We start from the raw sequence: 18237 nt of genomic DNA, 5'->3' as shown, positions 1-18237 counted from the left end.
ACCAAGAATAACGCTGCAGTCCTATCTGTAGGAATTCCACATTCTGACAGGATACTGCTCAAGGATCAACTGCTGAATGCTTAGGTTCAGAGACATCTACACAGAGGAGACCAAATGAGATGCGACATTGCTACTGAGATGCGGTGTTCGGCTCTTGGAGAGGTTCGCCTCGGTCCCTGGGCGGTGGGAGACCAGGCCTCAGCTCGGTGCCCTCCTCCATCGGCAGCAGCCGCGAGCAGAACGGCGAAATCGACCGCCGGCTTATCTCCTCCAGCCGCATCAGCAGTGTTTTCGCTCGTCTGTGGTCCGCCTCCTCCCACGAGGTCCTCAGCAGCCCCAGCACCTGTGCGCATTGCAATTACTAAGACTCTGGTTTCCCTCGTGACACTTTCTGCGACGGATAAGCATTCATTTTTGTTATTCAAGGGTGGGTCAATAAGCACAGGGTTACTATAAACATTCATTCGTTTCCAAAGCTCTATATTTTCCAAAGCAAAACGGGCAGTCAAATGGAAGTCAAACACCCGTCACAACTGGACCGTGGAATGGTTACATTCAAAAGTAAATCACCACACGCTTTAAGACATTTGTCCTACTGGGAGACGAGACAATCAATTCCGATTTCGTACAATGCTCACAGATCCACTTCCACGCTGTCTCTTGCACTTTCTCGTCCCACAGAAGCCGACGTCCACACACGTTTTATACATGTCACCAAAGCTATGAAAATCACACGGTGAAAGACCGGCCTTTATATGAAGGATGTTGCAGTGGTTCCCAAATAAATATGTGAACCCGATTGACACTAGGTGAATAATAGTCTGGTACCTCCGTCCCGCCTCAGTTACACATTAGAAAACGTTCGCACACTTTCACTTACGAATAACAATACAAAGGAACAACTGCGTGCACATATACCGTCCCAGGAGGAGAGAGAGAGAGAGAGAGGAGGGGGGGGGGGGTGGGGGGGGGGGGGGCAAGGGGTACGGAAATGTCATCAGGAAGGGCATCTGGCCATCCTCTAACACTAACACTGCCAAACCCTGTAATAACCCTGCCGACCCCATAAGAGTAGGGACATAGACGAATCAAGAGAGAAGAATTTAATCTTTTGTGAGCTGAAAATAGACAGACCCTATTCCAATCGACCACCGTCCCAACCAACTTGTGTTTTCCTCTTCAAATATATCTACTATCGATAGAAATCAGCAATTCTTCGATTCCTCGGAAACAGTTACGTTGCTGGCCTGATACGTGTCAATAAAATATCCTTACTTTCGAGTGTTCATTCCACCAAATTAGAAAGGCGGTTTCATAATTTTCCGCCCCAATAGCTGAGTGGTCAGCGTGACGGATTTCCGTCCTACGAGCCCGGGCTCGATTCCCGCCAGGGTCGGAGATTTTCTCCTCTCAGGGACTGGGTGTTGTGTTGTCTTCATCATCATTTCATTCACATTCGGCGCGAAGGTCGCCCAATGTGGCGTCGAATGTAATAAGACCTGCACCAAGGCGGCATTACCCGCCGCGCAAGGGGCCTCCCGGCCAATGACGCTAAACGCTCATTTCCATCTCATTTCCGTAATTATTTTAACCTCTGTTTTTTTTAAAGGGACCCATAGTTTCATTACACGGTCATTAAAGTCTCATACTACATCGTAACTTCATTTTTAAAAGTTACATGATAATTTAATGTTCATTGAATCATCGAATAACAGATTATCCCGTCTTTTTGTAGTTTAAAAAAGTTAAGGAATATTTTGAAAATATAGTTTAAGAACGTTTGTTGTTTGTATTGTAATTTCCAAGTAAATTATTATGTTGGAAATAAGTCTTTGTAACGAGGAAAATCTCAAAATAATAAAAATAAATAAAGAATTGTGCTTGACGCAAAACTTTAATATTTGTACATGGGAGCCTAACTGTCGAATGCAGATACGATTAACATGCACAGAACGAAAAGTTGTTGGCAACTTTTTTTCTTTTTTTTTGGGGGGGGGTGTACTGATTTAGTGAAATGTTTAGCAAACGCACCGTCAATGAAAGCAGAAAGCTAAGTGACGTGCGTTTCGCTCATGTGGCAGAGCATAACAGCTTTATTTACAAATCGTTCAAATGGCTCTGAACACTATGGGACTTAACATCTATGGTCATCAGTCCCCTAGAACTTAGAACTAATTAAACCTAACTAACGTAAGGACATCACACACATCCATGCCCGAGGCAGGATTCGAACCTGCGACCGTAGCAGTAGCGCGGTTCCGGACTGAGCTCCTGAACCGCTAGACCACCGCGCCGGTCATAGCTCATGCTTTCACGCAATACAACGTTCAGTGTAATATTCCAGCAGAAACCATCAAAAGAGGAAAGCTTGTGATTTGACGAGATTGTACGGACCACCGGGATGGGTTTATTACCTCACGGCACCTACTGCGCCAGTATGTGTGTGGGCCAGTGTGTACGTGTTAGTGATCGAACAGTACTGCAGTTTCATGGCTTGATAATGCGAGAGAAGCTGATAAAAAAATTTCAGCCTTTCTATACAAACAGATAACGTCAAAATTGTTCGTAGATATCAATGAATATACAGAGGGTGACCAGAAACTGTGTGAAAAGCTTGTTGCAGGGTTGATTGCGCTGAGCAATAATTGTTAAGAAAAAATTCGGTATGTTGCGTCGTTTCCAAGTTAATTAACTTTGAAGTTAGCCAATCAGGCTATTAAGCGGGAAAAATTCAAGCCGTGCGCCAGACAAAAAAAAAATGGCTCTGAGCACTATGGGACTTAACTTCTAAGGTCATCAGTCCCCTAGAACTTAGAACTACTGAAACCTAACTAACCTAAGGACATCACACACATCCATCCCCGAGGCAGGATTCGAGCCTGCGACCGTAGTGGTCACGCGGTTCCAGACTGTAGTGCCTAGAACCGCACGGCCACCCCGGCCGGCGCCAGACAAAATAGCGTCAGTTCTTTTCATAGCGCAGATGACGGGACTCGAGACTGCTCAGTCTTTAACTCGGGTTCGATTCTTACTACCGTTACCCGCCCAATTTTTGTATCTCTATTTTGCTCAGTTTCAGAATACCAAACGAAGAACACGTTTGGCGACGCCATCTATAGCTGGCCACTTGAGTTTGTGGGCATTGGCCTGATTGGCTAACTTCAATCATAGTTAACTCGTAAATGGCGAAACCCATCGAATTTTTTTCTTAACAACACTACCTACTCTGCAAAATCCTTAAAAGTTGTTCAGAGTGCTTCTGACCAGCCTGTATAACTAGCAAGCTCAACAAATAATGTACCATGAACTTATTACAACCACATTTTAATCCTTTTCTCCTTCACCCTTCCAGTTCCTGCGTTTCATAGTTAAGGCTTTAAAGAAACTTCCTTTTCAATTATATTGCATTCAAATATTTCTTCAGTCTTTGGAAACTTACAAGTAAGTGTTTTATGATTTCTAAATCAGTCTTAGTGGACTCTAGAAGTGAAAAAGTTATCTTCTCAGTACCTATCATACCCCCGTTGCTGATACGTGGACAAAAATGAAGTGATTCTATCTGAGTAGTTTAAAAGTATATTATTATTAGGACTGCAACAGAGACTGTGCGTTCTTTTTCAACTCTACCGCTTCCTGCAGCTGTATACTTTCGGTTATTTTTCTGGCAGTGCTCATCTACATTTGCACATTTATATTTCTGAATTTGCAGCTGTACTGGACTAATAATTGTTTCCATACTAAATGCGTGCGAGCTCCGCGTTGGCCGATCAGATGAGCTGTTTCCATGTTATTATTGGCGCTATTTCGAAGTCATCACCATTTCATGGTAACGAAGCTGTTGATCGTGGACGCTCGCCTTTGTTTTCTTTATTGTGATTGCAGTTCCCCACAGAGTGCAGCCTTTCGTTCGTTGCAGAACTAGGAATTCCGAGCTGATCGCCTCAGAGGCCTTTTACTGCCGAGAAAAATCCTCATACTCAATTTGATAGCAGGCTGATGGAGCCGGGCCGCCCTGGAAGGTCTGGAACGAGGAAAATTTCCAATCTGGGACTGAGCACTGGTCCTGCTATGCCTGAGTCTAGCACTCTAACAGATTTGTTTTCAGAAACGTGTTGGCGTATAATTTTTATGTTTTTTAAAACTTCTTACATGGCTTTATGTTAAATGTAGTCAAAGCTAAAACTAAGACGCTATTATGGTATGATGATGAACCTGGCGGTGCTTGAAAATGTTCATGATAATGATGAAAGTGGAATGATGAGAGTGACTGTGAGGTCTTGGGCATCTACAAGTGTCGACGAAAAGTCGTTGAGATAGAGAACAAGGGAGACAACAGGGATGATCTGAGGTGGACCGTTGTGACAAGGACTGGTAAGAAGTATATGTCTTGGGACGGATTTCATGGTTAGACGGTGGGATTTGGTTGAAGTCTCAGTAGGCGAGTATGGATGCTGTATGACAGTGAATGGAAGGTGGCGCAGCATAGTACCTGGATTGGTAGTAATATGCTTGTCGCTCAATGGCCAAGGGCAAGTTTTTCCAGCTTGATTCCACTTCAGTAGTTACCTCGATTGCTCATCATTGTGCACTATACCAGTCCTATCCCCGGAGTTCATTCTTCGTTGCGGCGTGTAACACCTATTTTCGACTTATTTTGTATCTGTATCGATATTTCTACGTAAATTTGTGGTGTTGCTTACGTAGAGTGTTGTATCTGTCGTGGAAATTCTTTGATTATGTATACATACTTCAGTTATGTGAAGTTTTGAATGATGTTGTTTAAACGGTGGTTGTGAATTTAAATAACTACTGGAATGATTGTTATATAATGTATTGTAAATGACTTAGTCGATAGTCAGGGAACGTAGGATTGAATGTAAAAGATGTGGGGAACCGCGCAGACACGGAAGGAGCCTGACGGGGTTGAAAAGGTGTGGTTGGCGCGCAAGTGGCAACTCGTCCTTTGTGGCGGGCAAGGATTCTGGGCTGAGCAGTGCTATGGTTAACATCTCGCTAGCAGCAGCGTATCATTGTGGCTCATATTCTTGGAGTTTTGATGCCATAAGAGCTTAAGAGTAGTATTTATGGGCCTCGGATGCGATATTTGGTGATAATATTGTCACAGCATGGTTTTTAGCCATATAAAAATATAGCTCCGACGCCAAGATGACCAATAATAGGGCGAGGCCAACAGCACTGCCAAGACTGCATCGGGGCCATGTTAAGCGCCACTGAAGATTGCGCCACTCTATTGTTTGTATTTGGTACTCTGTAAATGGATCAGGAATTTGTGGAATTTAGTTGGTTTTAATAATAATCGTGGTGTTACTAAAACCTCTATCTTATACCCGTGATTATCCCAAATCGCAAACTGGACAGGAATACTTTCCTAGTGAATTTAATTCCGAGTGTCCTAGTTTATTATGGAAAGACTTATATGGCAGCAGTAAAAATAGTTGTAATTGCTTTTTAATGTGTGCAGTTATAGTGTTTAAAGTTCAGTTTTATAATCATCTTGGTATTGAAGCTCTTTTCTTCCGTGTTTGCTTTAACAATACATATGTTTTTGGATAGGGTCCGCCTTTAGCAAAACACAGTTTTGTTTTTTAACCCATTTTTTTTAACCCAAACATGTTTCACTGCAGTGGGTTAAAAAACAAAACTGTGTTTTGCTAAAGGCGGACCCTATCCAAAAACATATGTTCAGTTTTATAGTTTGAGAAATACTCCACTTCCAGTGCAATTTTAAATCAATTTGCAGTTATTTTATCAAACAATTTGCCTTACTTGAAAAGCTGCCTGAAAATAGTAAAGTTAATATGAAACGAAAAAGATTATTAATTGTTGCACTTATGCTCTTTGATCAGAATTACGAAGTTTTATCAGCGTCCATTTCATGAGAAAGTGTTTGAACTTGGATTAATGTTGTGTTGGCATTTGCAGAGCCAACTATACTCTGAGCAGGCTAAAAGACTGCTTATCAAAGACATTTGTTATTTAAAGAATTGTAGTTGTTATGCTTTACTTAATTCATAGTTAATGATAAAGAGTACTTATCATTTCTCATACATACTGGTGTAGTTTTGTTAATGAGCATGGTCCTCCAAACCATGAAAGTTTAAGGGTCCTCATGTACTAGGCTAGTCAGTTAATGAAGCACTGCAAAGGCTCCTCCAGAGCCAGTGTAGTTAGATTTGCATTCTGTTTAATTGCCTAAACCGAGTTTAAGAAAGTAATATTTAATGTGTTACCTACTCTAATGCAAATTGGTTAATGCACAGGCATAGAGACCCTGTACTGGGGAATGATGTTATAGATTATGATCATTAACGGACTCCCTTTGATTTAAATCAGAATTATTTCAGCTTTTCGCTGTTCAGTATTGCTACTAGCTTCGTGTGCGTTGGTGATTGGTTCCATAAACTGTTGAATCTAGTTCATTTATGGTACGTGTTGTTGAGAGAGATCTGTTACTGTTTGCTATCTCATTGGCCATTTGTTTGTCTGATTTTTAAGTTATTAGTACAGTTATCTGCAAGGTTAGGTTACTGTTTTGCAGTGTGAATGGGTATAAAGAAAGAGTTTAGTGTGTGTCAAGGAAGGCTAGGTTAGCCTCAGCACTGCCTTCTGCTTCATTATGTTGCTCGACAAAAGAATGACTAATTAGGCTGGCGACCGATATTAATATGTAATGTTACTACTTGCTTTTGTGCTGGGAGAATGTCTATTCCTGACCCATGTGTTTTCTGTTGTTATACTCTGCTCGAGTGTTTCGGAAACGAATCCCAATTTGAGTGTTCTGTTTCCAATAGGTTTTCTCACAGTCAACTTTCTCAAAAATTCCTCACAGTGTTATAACGTTAGCATCGACTGTTGTTTAAGGTAAGCGGTGTTGCGTTACAAGTGAACAGATAGAAGTGGGTAGGTGCGAGTTCTGGACTCTAGGGTAGATGAGGATGAACAGTCCAATGAAGTTTCGTCAGGGCCACACGGATGTGAAGATTTGTGTGGGGTCATGTGTTGTCTTGCAGAAAGAGAAGTTCGTCTGCATTTTTAAGCCGACGAACACGCACAAGTTCTTTCTTTAATTTACTGAGGGTATCACTTCAGAGTTGCACCATGAGGCAAAAAACCCTTTCAGAGTCCCAGAAGACTGTCGCTAAGATTTCAGCTGCTGAGAGTGGGTCTTTTAACTTTTTCTTCTGAGGAATGATCGTGTGGTGACACTCTATGTATTGCCATTTTGCTGAAGTGATGAACCCTTAGCTCATCGCCTGTGACGATGTTGTACACAACAGTACCACGATCAGTCTTGTAACACACAAGCAATTCCATAGAGATGATCCAACGTTGCTCTTTATGGTCTTCTGTTAAGCGCCCAGGAACCAAGCAGGCACACACTTTTGAGCACCCTGACTCATGGACGAATGTGTCAGCACTGTCAATAGAGATGTCCACTTGAGTAGCGAGGTCTTTGGTTGTGATCCGTTGATCACCTCGAATGAGAGTGTCCACACGTTTCAACACTGCGGGAACCACAATTGTGTGCGGCCGGCCGACACACGGGAGTTCGGACAGGTCTGAGCGACCTAGTTGCGATGACGAGAGACGCCTCGCCTGACGACTCACCACGCTTTTGTTCACTGCTACTTCCCCATAGACATTCTGCAAGTGACTCTGAATATTTGTGATGCTGTAGTTTTCCGCGGAAAAGCCCTCAATTACATCTCTGCTTGGAGTGCACCTCCGTTGCAGTCGCCATTTTGAAGACCACATATAGAGCCACCGCCCACCTGAACTTTATGAAACTGTAGCGGCCGAAGTGACATTATTGCCCCATATCTCACAACAGTTTCGCATTTTTTCAACAGAAATTGGGCGAGAAAAAAAGTGTTGTGATACTTATTGAACGCCGTCCACCTCTCCCGTACATTACTCTGTTAGTGAGAGGGACAGATTGCCTGTAGATTATGGGTGTCCAACCTTTTAGCTTACATGAGCCACAATGGAAGAAGATGAGCATTTGAGGGCCGCACATAATGTACTTAACACTAAAAATAACGCTGAGAAGAACATACATTTCTTGGCCCACATTGATACTTGCTTTACATCTACATCTACATCCACATGGATAGTCTGCAAATCACATTTAAGTGCCTGTCAGGCGCGGAAAGAATGATCACCAATATATTTTCGAACGAGCTCTCATTCCTCTTATTCTATCGTGGTGACCATACCTCCCTATGTAGGTCGGTGTCAAAAATATTTTCGCATTCGGAGCAGAAAGTTGGTGATTGGAATTTCCTGTGAAGATTCCATCGGAACGAAAAACGCCTTTCTTTTAATGATGTCCAGCCCAAATCCTTTATCATTTCTGTGATACTCTCCCATATCCCTTTGAACTTTTTCGATGTACTCCGTCAGTCCTATCGGGTAAGGATAGCAGCAGTATTCTAAAAGAGGATGGACAAGCGTAGTGTAGGCAGTCTCCTTAGTAGGTCTGTTACATTTTCTAAGCGTCCTGCCAATAAAATGAAGTTTTTGGTTAGCCTTCCCCACAACATTTTCTATGTGTTCCTTCCAATTTAAGTTGTTCGTTATTGTAATACCTAGGTATTTAGTTGAATTTACGGCTTTTAGACTAGACTGATTTATCGTGTAACTTAAGTTCCTATTAGCACTCACGTTGATGACCTCACACTTTTCGTTATTTAGGGTCAACTGCCACTTTTCACAACATTCAGATATGTTTCCTAAATCGTTTTGCAGTTTGTTTTGACCTTCTGATAACTTTATTAGTCGATAAACTACAGCGTCATCTGCAAACAACCGAAGACGGCTGCTCAGATTGTCTCCCAAATCGTTTATGTAGATAAGGGACAGCAAAGGGCCTATAACACCACCTTGAGGAACGCCAAAAATCACTTCTGTTTTACTCGATGACTTTCCGTCAATTACTACGAACTGTGACCTCTCTGACAGAAAATCACAAATCCAGTCACATAACTGAGACGATATTCCATAAGCACGCAATTTCACTACGAGCCGCTTGTGTGGTACCGTGTCAAATGCCTTCCGGAAATCCGGAAATACAGAATCGATCTGAAATCCCTTGTCAATAGCACTCAGCACTTCATGTGAATAAAGAGCTAGTTATGTTTCACAAGAACGATGTTTTCTAAACCCATGTTGACTGTGTGTCAGTAGACAGTTTTCTTCTAGGTGATTCATTGTGTTTGAACACAATATATGTTCTAAAATCCTGCTGCATATCGACGTTAACGATATGGGCCTGCAATTTAGTGGATTAGTCCTTCCATCTTTCTCGAATATTTGTGTGACCTGTGCAGCTTTTCAGTCTTTGGGTACGGATCTTTCGTCGAGAGAATCGTTGTATATCATTGTTAAGTACGAAGCCAATGCATCAGCATACTCTGAAAGGAACCTAACTAGTATACAGTCTGGACCAGAAGACTTGCTCTTATTAAGTGATTTAAGTTGCTTCACTACTCCGAGGATATTTACTTCCACGTTACTCATGTGGCAGCTGTTCTCGATTCGAAATCTGGAATATTTACTTCATCTTCTATTGTGAAGGCATATCGGAAGGCTGTGTTTACTAACTCTCCTTTGGCAGCACTGCCTTCGATGGTATCTCCATTGTTATCGTACAGATAAGGTATTGATTGTTTCTTGCCGCTAACATACTTCACATACGACCAGAATCTCTTTGGATTTTCTGCCAGGTTTCGAGACAAAGTTTCGTTGTGGAAATTGTTACAGGCATCTCGCATTGACGTCCGCGCTAAATTTCGAGCTTCTGTAAGAGATCGCCAATCTTGAGGATTTTGCGTCTGTTTAAATTTGGCATGTTTATTTCGTTGTTTCTGCAACAGTGTTCTAACCCGTTTTATGTACCACGGAGGATCGGCTCCGTCGTATGTTAATTCGTTTGGTATAAATCTCTCAATTGCTGCCGATACTATTTCTTTGAATTCAAGAAACATCTGGGCTACACTTATATTATTAATTTGGAAGGAGTGGAGATGGTCTCTCAGGAAGGCGTCAACTGAATTTTAATCTGCTTTTTTGAATAGGTATATTTTTCGCTTATTTTTGGAGGATTTGGTCGTTACTATACTCAATCTCGCTACGACAACCCTGTGTTCACTAATCCCTGTATCTGTTTTGATGCTCACTATTAATTCAGGATTATGTGTTGCTAACAGGTCAAGCGTGTTTTCACAACCGTTTACTATTCGCGTGGACTCATGAAGTAACTGCTCGAAAAAATTTTCAGAGACTGTGTTTAGCACAATTTCGGATGATGTTTTATGCGTACCTCCGGAATTAAACATCTATTTTCGCCAACATATCGAGGGTAAATTAAAGTCACCGCCAACAATAATCGTAGGAATCGGGTACGTGTTTGAAATCAAACTGAAGTTTTCTTTGGACCCTCCAGCAACTGTATCATCCGAACCGGAACGATCTACTTTAATTTCGCAATAAGATAAACTATTTCTAACAGCAACAAACACGCCACCGCCAACCGTGTTTAGCCTATCCTTTCGAGACAACGTTAGGTTCTTCGCAAAAACTTCGGCTGAGCTTATCTCCGGCTTTAGTCAGCTTTCAGTGCCTATAACGATTTGAGCATCAGTGCTTTCTATTAGCCCTTGGAACTCTGGTACTTTCCTAACACAGCTTTTACAATTTACAACTGTTATACCAATGGTTCCTGTATCTACGTTTTTCTTGTGTTCTGCCTGCACCCTTTGTGACTGAAGCCCAGCTTGTGTTTTCTCAAGACCTTGTTGTTGTTGTTGTTGTTGTCTTCAGTCCTGAGACTGGTTTGATGCAGCTTTCCATGCTACTCTATCCTGTGCTAGGTTCTTCATCTCCCAGTACCTACTGCAACCTGCATCCTTCTGAATCTGCTTAGTGTATTCATCTCTTGGTCTCCCTCTACGATTTTTACCCTCCACGCTGCCCTCCAGTACTAAATTGGTGATCACTTGATGCCTCAGAACATGTCCTACCAACCGATCCCTTCTTCTGGTCAAGTTGTGCCACAAATTTCTCTTCTCCCCAACCCTATTCAATAATTCCTCATTAGTTATGTGATCTACCCATCTAATCTTCAGCATTCTTCTGTAGCACCACATTTCGAAAGCTTCTATTCTCTTCTTGTCCAAATTATTTATCGTCCATGTTTCACTTCCATACATGGCTACACTCCATACAAATACTTTCAGGAATGACTTCCTGACACTTAAATCTATACTCGATGTTAACAAATTTCCCTTCTTCAGAAACGCTTTCCTTGCCATTGCCAGTCTACATTTTATATCTTCTCTACTTCGACCATCATCATTTATTTTGGTCCCCCCCCCCCCCCCCCCCTATAGGAAAACTCCTTTACTACTTTAAGTGTCTCATTTCCTAATTTAAATTCCCTCAGCATCACCCGACTTAATTCGACTACATTCCATTATTCTCGTTTTGCTTTTGTTGATGTACATCTTATATCTTCCTTTCAAGACACTCTCCATTGCATTCAATTGCTCTTCCAAGTCCTTTGCTGTCTCTGACAGAATTACAATGTCATCGGCGAACCTCAAAGTTTTTATTTCTTCTCCATGGATTTTAATACCTACTCCGAATTTTTCTTTTGTTTCCTTTATTGCTTGCTCAATATACAGATTGAATAACATCGGGGAGAGGCTGCAACCCTGTCTTACTCCCTTCCCAACCACTGCTTCCCTTTCATGTCCCTCGACTCTTATAACTGCCATCTGGTTTCTGTACAAATGGTAAATAGCCTTTCGCTCCCTGTATTTTACCCCTGCCACCTTTAGAATTTGAAAGAGAGTATTCCAGTCAACATTGTCAAAAGCTTTCTCTAAGTCTACAAATGATAGAAACGTAGGTTTGCCTTTCCTTAATCTTTCTTCTAAGATAAGTGGCAAGGTCAGTATTGCCTCACGTGTTCCAGTATTTCTACGGAATCCATCTGATCTTCCCCGAGGTCGGCTTCTACTAGTTTTTCTATTCTTCTGTAAAGAATTCGAGTTAGTATTTTGCAGCTATGGCTTATTAAACTGATTGTTCGGTAATTTTCACATCTGTCAACACCTGCTTTCTTTGGGATTGGAATTATTATATTCTTCTTGAAGTCTGAGGGCATTTCACCTGTGTCATACATCTTGCTCACCAGATGGTACAGTTTTGTCAGGACTGGCTCTCCCAAGGCTGTCAGTAGTTCCAATGGAATGTTATCTACTCCGGGGGCCTTGTTTCGACTCAGGTCTTTCAGTGCTCTGTCAAACTCTTCACGCAGTATCGTATCTCCCATTTCATCTTCATCTACATCCTCTTCCATTTCCATAATATTGTCCTCAAGTACATCGCCCTTGTATAGACCCTCTATATACTCCTTCCACCTTTCTGCTTTCCCTTCTTTGCTTAGAACTTGGTTTCCATCTGAGCTATTGATATTCATACAAGTGGTTCTCCTATCTCCAAAGGTCTCTTTAATTTTCCTGTAGGCAGTATCTATCTTACCCCTAGTGAGATAAGCCTCTACATCCTTACATTTGTCCTCTAGCCATCCCTGCTTATCCATTTTGCACTTCCTGTCGATCTCATTTTTGAGACGTCTGTATTCCTTTTTGCCTGCTTCATTTACTGCATTTTTATATTTTCTCCTTTCATCAATTAAATTCAATATTTCTTCTGTCACCCAAGGATTTCTACTAGCCCTCGTCTTTTTACCTACTTGATCTTCTGCTGCCTTCACTACTTCATCCCTCAGAGCTAACCATTATTCTTCTACTGTACTTCTTTCCCCCACTGCTGTCAATTGTTCCCTTATGCTCTCCCTGAAACTCTGTACAACCTCTGGTTCTTTCAGTTTATCCAGGTCCCGTCTCCTGAAATTTCCTCCTTTTTGCTGTTTCTTCAGTTTTAATCTACAAGACCTTCTACCCTAAAAAACCGCGCAGTCCACGTCACACAGCCCCTGCTACTCTTGTAGCAGCATCCCGCAGATAGTGGACACCTGACCTATTCAGCGGAGCCCGAAACCCAACCACCCTTTGGCGCAAGTCGAGGGATCTGCAGCCTCCACTGTAGGCCTCATGCAGCCCGCACGCTGCCGGTTGGACACTCCTGCTGTAGATGGAGAGGTGGAAACGCCGCCCGCTTGCTGGCGCTACCTTTATGAGGACGCAGATGACGAGCGCCCCGAAGAAGGCGGCGGCGGTGAGGACGAGCACTCCGCCGATCTGGGCGCCCACCCCGCGCAGCACTGGCAGGGCGCCGTTCAGCTGGCGACGGACGGCAGCGTCTGGCACCAGCAGAGGCACCAACACCGGGCCCAGCACGCCGCCCACCAGGTGCGCCGGCAGGCTGCACGTCTGCACAGCACGCGGCGAGGCGGCTCACCCGCAGTGGTCGGACAAGACAACGGCATCTAGTACAGAATGCATGGGCTGGTTCTGAACTATTCAAGCAATGGAGTCAATTACGATAAGAGACCCTCACGTGTCCACTCCTGTTCCGCAAACTACATCTGGTCTAAAGTATGTCTCATACCCTTACGTATTGTGGTTTGGTTTGGATGTTTTGGGGAGGAGACCAGGCAGCGAGGTCATCGGTCTCATCGGATTAGGGACGGACAGGGAAGGATGTCGACCGTGCCCTTCCAAAGGAACTAGCGTACTGTGGAATTGTTCACTAGATGTCATGAGTAGTAGACCCATCACCATAAAGGAAGACGGGGAGTATTGTGTTGTCAGTACAGAAGCAGTAACCAGAAAATCAGTCGCTCAGGAGAGCTCAGTAACTTTGAACGTGGGCTTGTCATCCATTAGGGAGATTTTAATCCTTATAAAGCCACCCAATTTGGCTGTTTCTGTGGAAAAGCAAAGTTACACCCACGGCTAAAGCAATACCAGACAGACTTCATGTACTGAGGGACAAAGATCGTCGAGTAGTGCGGATGGTGGTTGTAAGAATTCGAATGAAATCAGTGGAAGGAAAAATTCGTCAGTTCAAAAGTACTACGAGCAGTCCAGCTAGCACAACGACTCTGCATAGGGAGATAATAAGAATGGGATTCAATGGATGAGTAATTCCTAATAAGCCAGACACACTATGTGATCAAAAGTACCCGGACACCCCCGTTTTTCATATTAAGTGCGTTGTGCTGACACCTACTGCCACGTACTCCATACTGTTGACCTCGGCAGTCTTTAGACATCGTGGGAGAGCAGAATGGGGCGCTCCGCGGTGCTCACGGACTTGGAACGTGATTAGATGATTGGGTGTCACTTGTGTCACGCGAGATTTCTTCACTCCTAATCATCCCTAGGTCCCCTGTTTCCGATGTGATACTGAAGTGGAAACGTGAAGGGGCACGTACAGCACAAAAGCGTACAGACCGACCTCGTCTGTTGACTGACAGTTGATGAGGGTTGTAATATGTAATAGACAGACATCTATTCAGACCATCCCACAGGAATTTCAAACTGCACCAGGATCCACTGCAAGTACTATGACAGTTAGGCAGGAGGTGAATGTAAGGAGCGTAAACAATGAACGATTGGATAGTGGAAAAACGTTGTTTGGAGTGACGAATCACGGTGCACAATGTTGCGATCCGATGGCAGTGTGTGAGTATGGCGAATGCTCGGTGAACATCATCTGCTAACGTGTGTAGTGCCAACAGTAAAATTCGGAGGCGGTGGTGTTATGATGTGGTCGTCTTTTCCATGGAGGGGGCTAGCACCCCTTGTCGTTTTGAGTGGCACTATCACAGCACACGCCTACATTGATGTTTTAAGCACCTTCTTGCCTCCCTCTGATGAATGATGAAGAGCAATTCGAGGATGGTGATCTTTGAAGACGATCGAGCACCTGTTCACAAAGCACAGGCTGTGGCGGAGTGGCTACACGACAATAACATTCCTGTAATGGACTGGCCTGTACTGAGTCTTGACCTGGATCCTATAGAACACCTTTGGGATGTTTTGGAACGTCGACTTCATGCCAGGCCTCACCGACCGACATCGATACCTCTCCTCAGTGCAGTACTCCATGAAGAATAGGCTGTCATTCCCCAAGAAACCTACCAGCTCCTGATGAAAGTATGCCTGCGAGAATGGAAGCTGTCATCAGGGCTAAAGGTGGGTCAACACCATATTGAATTCCAGCATTACCGATGGAGGGCGCCACGAACTTATAAGTCATTTTCAGCCAGGTGTCCGGATACTTTTGATCGCATAGTGTATCTCTATAGTCTTTGTTAAGCGATAGTTGAGGCGGTGTAAAGGGCGACGTTACTGGGCAGTGGATGACTGGAGACGAGTGCTTTGGAATGTTGAACCAATCTACATCTTGTGGCCATCCAATGGAAGGGTTTAGGTTTGGCGCATGTCTAGAGAGTGTTGCCTACCATAACGTGTAGTGTCAGCTTTGGAGTATGGAGGATCTGGTGCTGTGATATGGGGATGTTTTTCTTGGTTAGGGTATTGATCCGTTATTGCACTTAAGTATAGGTTAAATGCGAAATGAAATGAAAAAATTCTGCAGCATTTTGTACTCTGTGCAGCAGAGTAACGGTTTCAGAACGACTTCTGATTGTGTCAGAATGGCAATGCACACCGTCATATAACATCTTGAGTGCCCAATGGACAATAACATTCTTGAAATGACTTGCCTGCATAGAGTCTCGACCTGAACCCATTGGATCACTTTGGGGCGAGTTAGAACGTCGACTTAACTCCAGACACTAGCGTCTAACATAACTAACTTCTCTGGTTTCGACTTTTGAGGAAGGATGAGTTGCCTTTCCTTCATAGACATTCAGGCACCTCACTGAAAGTATCTAAGGGACAGTTCAAGGCGTCATAAACGTGAAGAGTAGACACATGCCATAGTAATGTCCACTAACAGGTGTCTAGATATTTTTTTATCAGATGGTGTATATGGGATGACTCAGCTCAGCTGTTCACCTTCGGTATTCCCCAAACCGATTAAGACATAGTAATTCTAATTTCATTCAAATCAACCGTTATATGTCTACACAAAATCATTTGTGTCTCTCTTTGCAGCTGTGATAGCGATATGACCCAAATTTGCATGTGTACCATATAGTATATACTATATTTGTGGGCCATTGAGTAGAGTTATGAATGAAATTCAGAGAACAACGTCAAGTAACTGAAGATCGTCACTGTCATGTTACAGGACTCCTCATGTGAAACTTAACACACACTGTGATGCATTGTTGAGACTCTTTGTAACTATTCTCTGTTGTAGACTCTTGATGACACACCTCTTTGTTGTGCCATGAAAAGAACTGTGTCTACATCTAGGTTTGACTGAAGTAAAATAGAATTGCGAGTGCGAATTGCAATTTGCTAATCTCAGGGAAGAAAAAATTAGCAATCTCTAACTCTCATCCTATTTCTAAATTAGTTCCTCAACCATCTGTAGAAACATTGTGAAATCTTCTGTATTAGATGTTGTTTTACTAGTCTGAATAGAAGTAATATTCGCACAAAGTTGACACTCAGCTATGGCGCCGAGTGTCAATTTCGTTTGTACGAATATTGCTTGTATTCATACTGCTAAAACAACATCTAGTACCGATACCATAAAACCTCCACTCAATTACTTGTCTAAACCAAAAAATACCATCGTCCGCTGGAAAACTCGACGAAACTAATCCCAGAGAGCGAAAGGTTTTACTGGAACACTTCACCGAATCAATATTTCGTAGCAAATTGGGCGAAGTAATAGTCAACCGATGCCGTTGCCATCTATCGTGAATAGCAGAACTTCTTGGATCTATAGCTCTGTGCAGCATGACTTCCTTTCATATACCGACAATAGGCGGAGCATGGTCGGCGCAGCGTGCTCAGTGTCTATGCCGTTTGCGTATTCACATACTACACTCCTGGAAATGGAAAAAAGAACACATTGACACCGGTGTGTCAGATCCACCATACTTGCTCCGCACACTGCGAGAGGGCTGTACAAACAATGATCACACGCACGGCACAGCGGACACACCAGGAACCGCGGTGTTGGCCGTCGAATGGCGCTAGCTGCGCAGCATTTGTGCACCGCCGCCGTCAGTGTCAGCCAGTTTGCCGTGGCATACGGAGCTCCATCGCAGTCTTTAACACTGGTAGCATGCCGCGACAGCGTGGACGTGAACCGTATGTGCAGTTGACGGACTTTGAGAGAGGGCGTATAGTGGGCATGCGGGAGGCCGGGTGGACGTACCGCCGAATTGCTCAACCCGTGGGGCGTGAGGTCTCCACAGTACATTGATGTAGTCGCCAGTGGTCGGCGGAAGGTGAACGTGCCCGTCGACCTGGGACCGGACCGCAGCGACGCACGGATGCACGCCAAGACCGTAGGATCCTACGCAGTGCCGTAGGGGACCGCACCGCCACTTCCCAGCGAATTAGGGACACTGTTGCTCCTGGGGTATCGGCGAGGACCATTCGCAACCGTCTACATGAAGCTGGGCTACGGTCCCGCACACCGTTAGTCCGTCTTCCGCTCACGCCCCAACATCGTGCAGCCCACCTCCCGTGGTCTCGCGACAGGCGTGAATGGAGGGACGAATGGAGACGTGTCGCCTTCAGCGATGAGAGTAGCTTCTGCCTTGGTGCCAATGATGGTCGTATGCGTGTTTGGCGCCGTGCAGGTGAGCGCCACAATCAGGACTGCATACGACCGAGGCACACAGGCCCAACACCCGGCATCATGGTGTGGGGAGCGATCTCCTACACTGGCCTTACACCTCTGGTGATCGTCGATGGGACACTGAATAGTGCACGGTACGTCCAAACCGTCATCGAACCCATCGTTCTACCATTCCTAGACCAGCAAGGGATCTTGCTGTTCCAACAGGACAATGCACGTCCGCATGTATCCCGTGCCACCCAACGTGCTCTAGAAGGTGTAAGTCAACTACCCTGGCCAGCAAGATCTCCGGATCTGTCCCCCATTGAGCATGTTTGGGACTGGATGAAGCGTCGTCTCACGCGGTCTGCACGTCCAGCACGAACGCTGGTCCAACTGAGATGCCAGGTGGAAATGGCATGGCAAGCCGTTCCACAGGACTACATCCAGCATCTCTACGATCGTCTCCATGGGAGAATAGCAGCCTGCATTGCTGCGAAAGGTGGATATACACTGTACTAGTGCCGACAT

General features: G+C 44.1%; 1 protein-coding gene across 1 annotated transcript in view; it reads right to left on the bottom strand.

Annotated features, from left to right (window-relative positions):
* Positions 1-130: 130 nt before the first annotated feature.
* Positions 131-18237, bottom strand: part of LOC126285104 (putative ammonium transporter sll0108) — a 115903-nt gene continuing 97796 nt past the window's right edge. Inside the window, exons 7-8 of the mRNA XM_049984429.1 lie at positions 13221-13421; positions 131-343 (exon numbers count right to left, since the gene is read on the bottom strand). Coding sequence (XP_049840386.1) covers positions 131-343; positions 13221-13421 — 414 coding nt within the window. The remainder of the gene's footprint in view (positions 344-13220; positions 13422-18237) is intronic.

Source organism: Schistocerca gregaria, chromosome 8, assembly GCF_023897955.1.
Source record: "Schistocerca gregaria isolate iqSchGreg1 chromosome 8, iqSchGreg1.2, whole genome shotgun sequence".
NCBI classification, from domain to species: domain Eukaryota; kingdom Metazoa; phylum Arthropoda; class Insecta; order Orthoptera; family Acrididae; genus Schistocerca; species Schistocerca gregaria.
The sequence above is the reverse complement of the archived record's forward strand: the minus strand, read 5'-3'. Positions and strand labels throughout refer to the sequence as shown.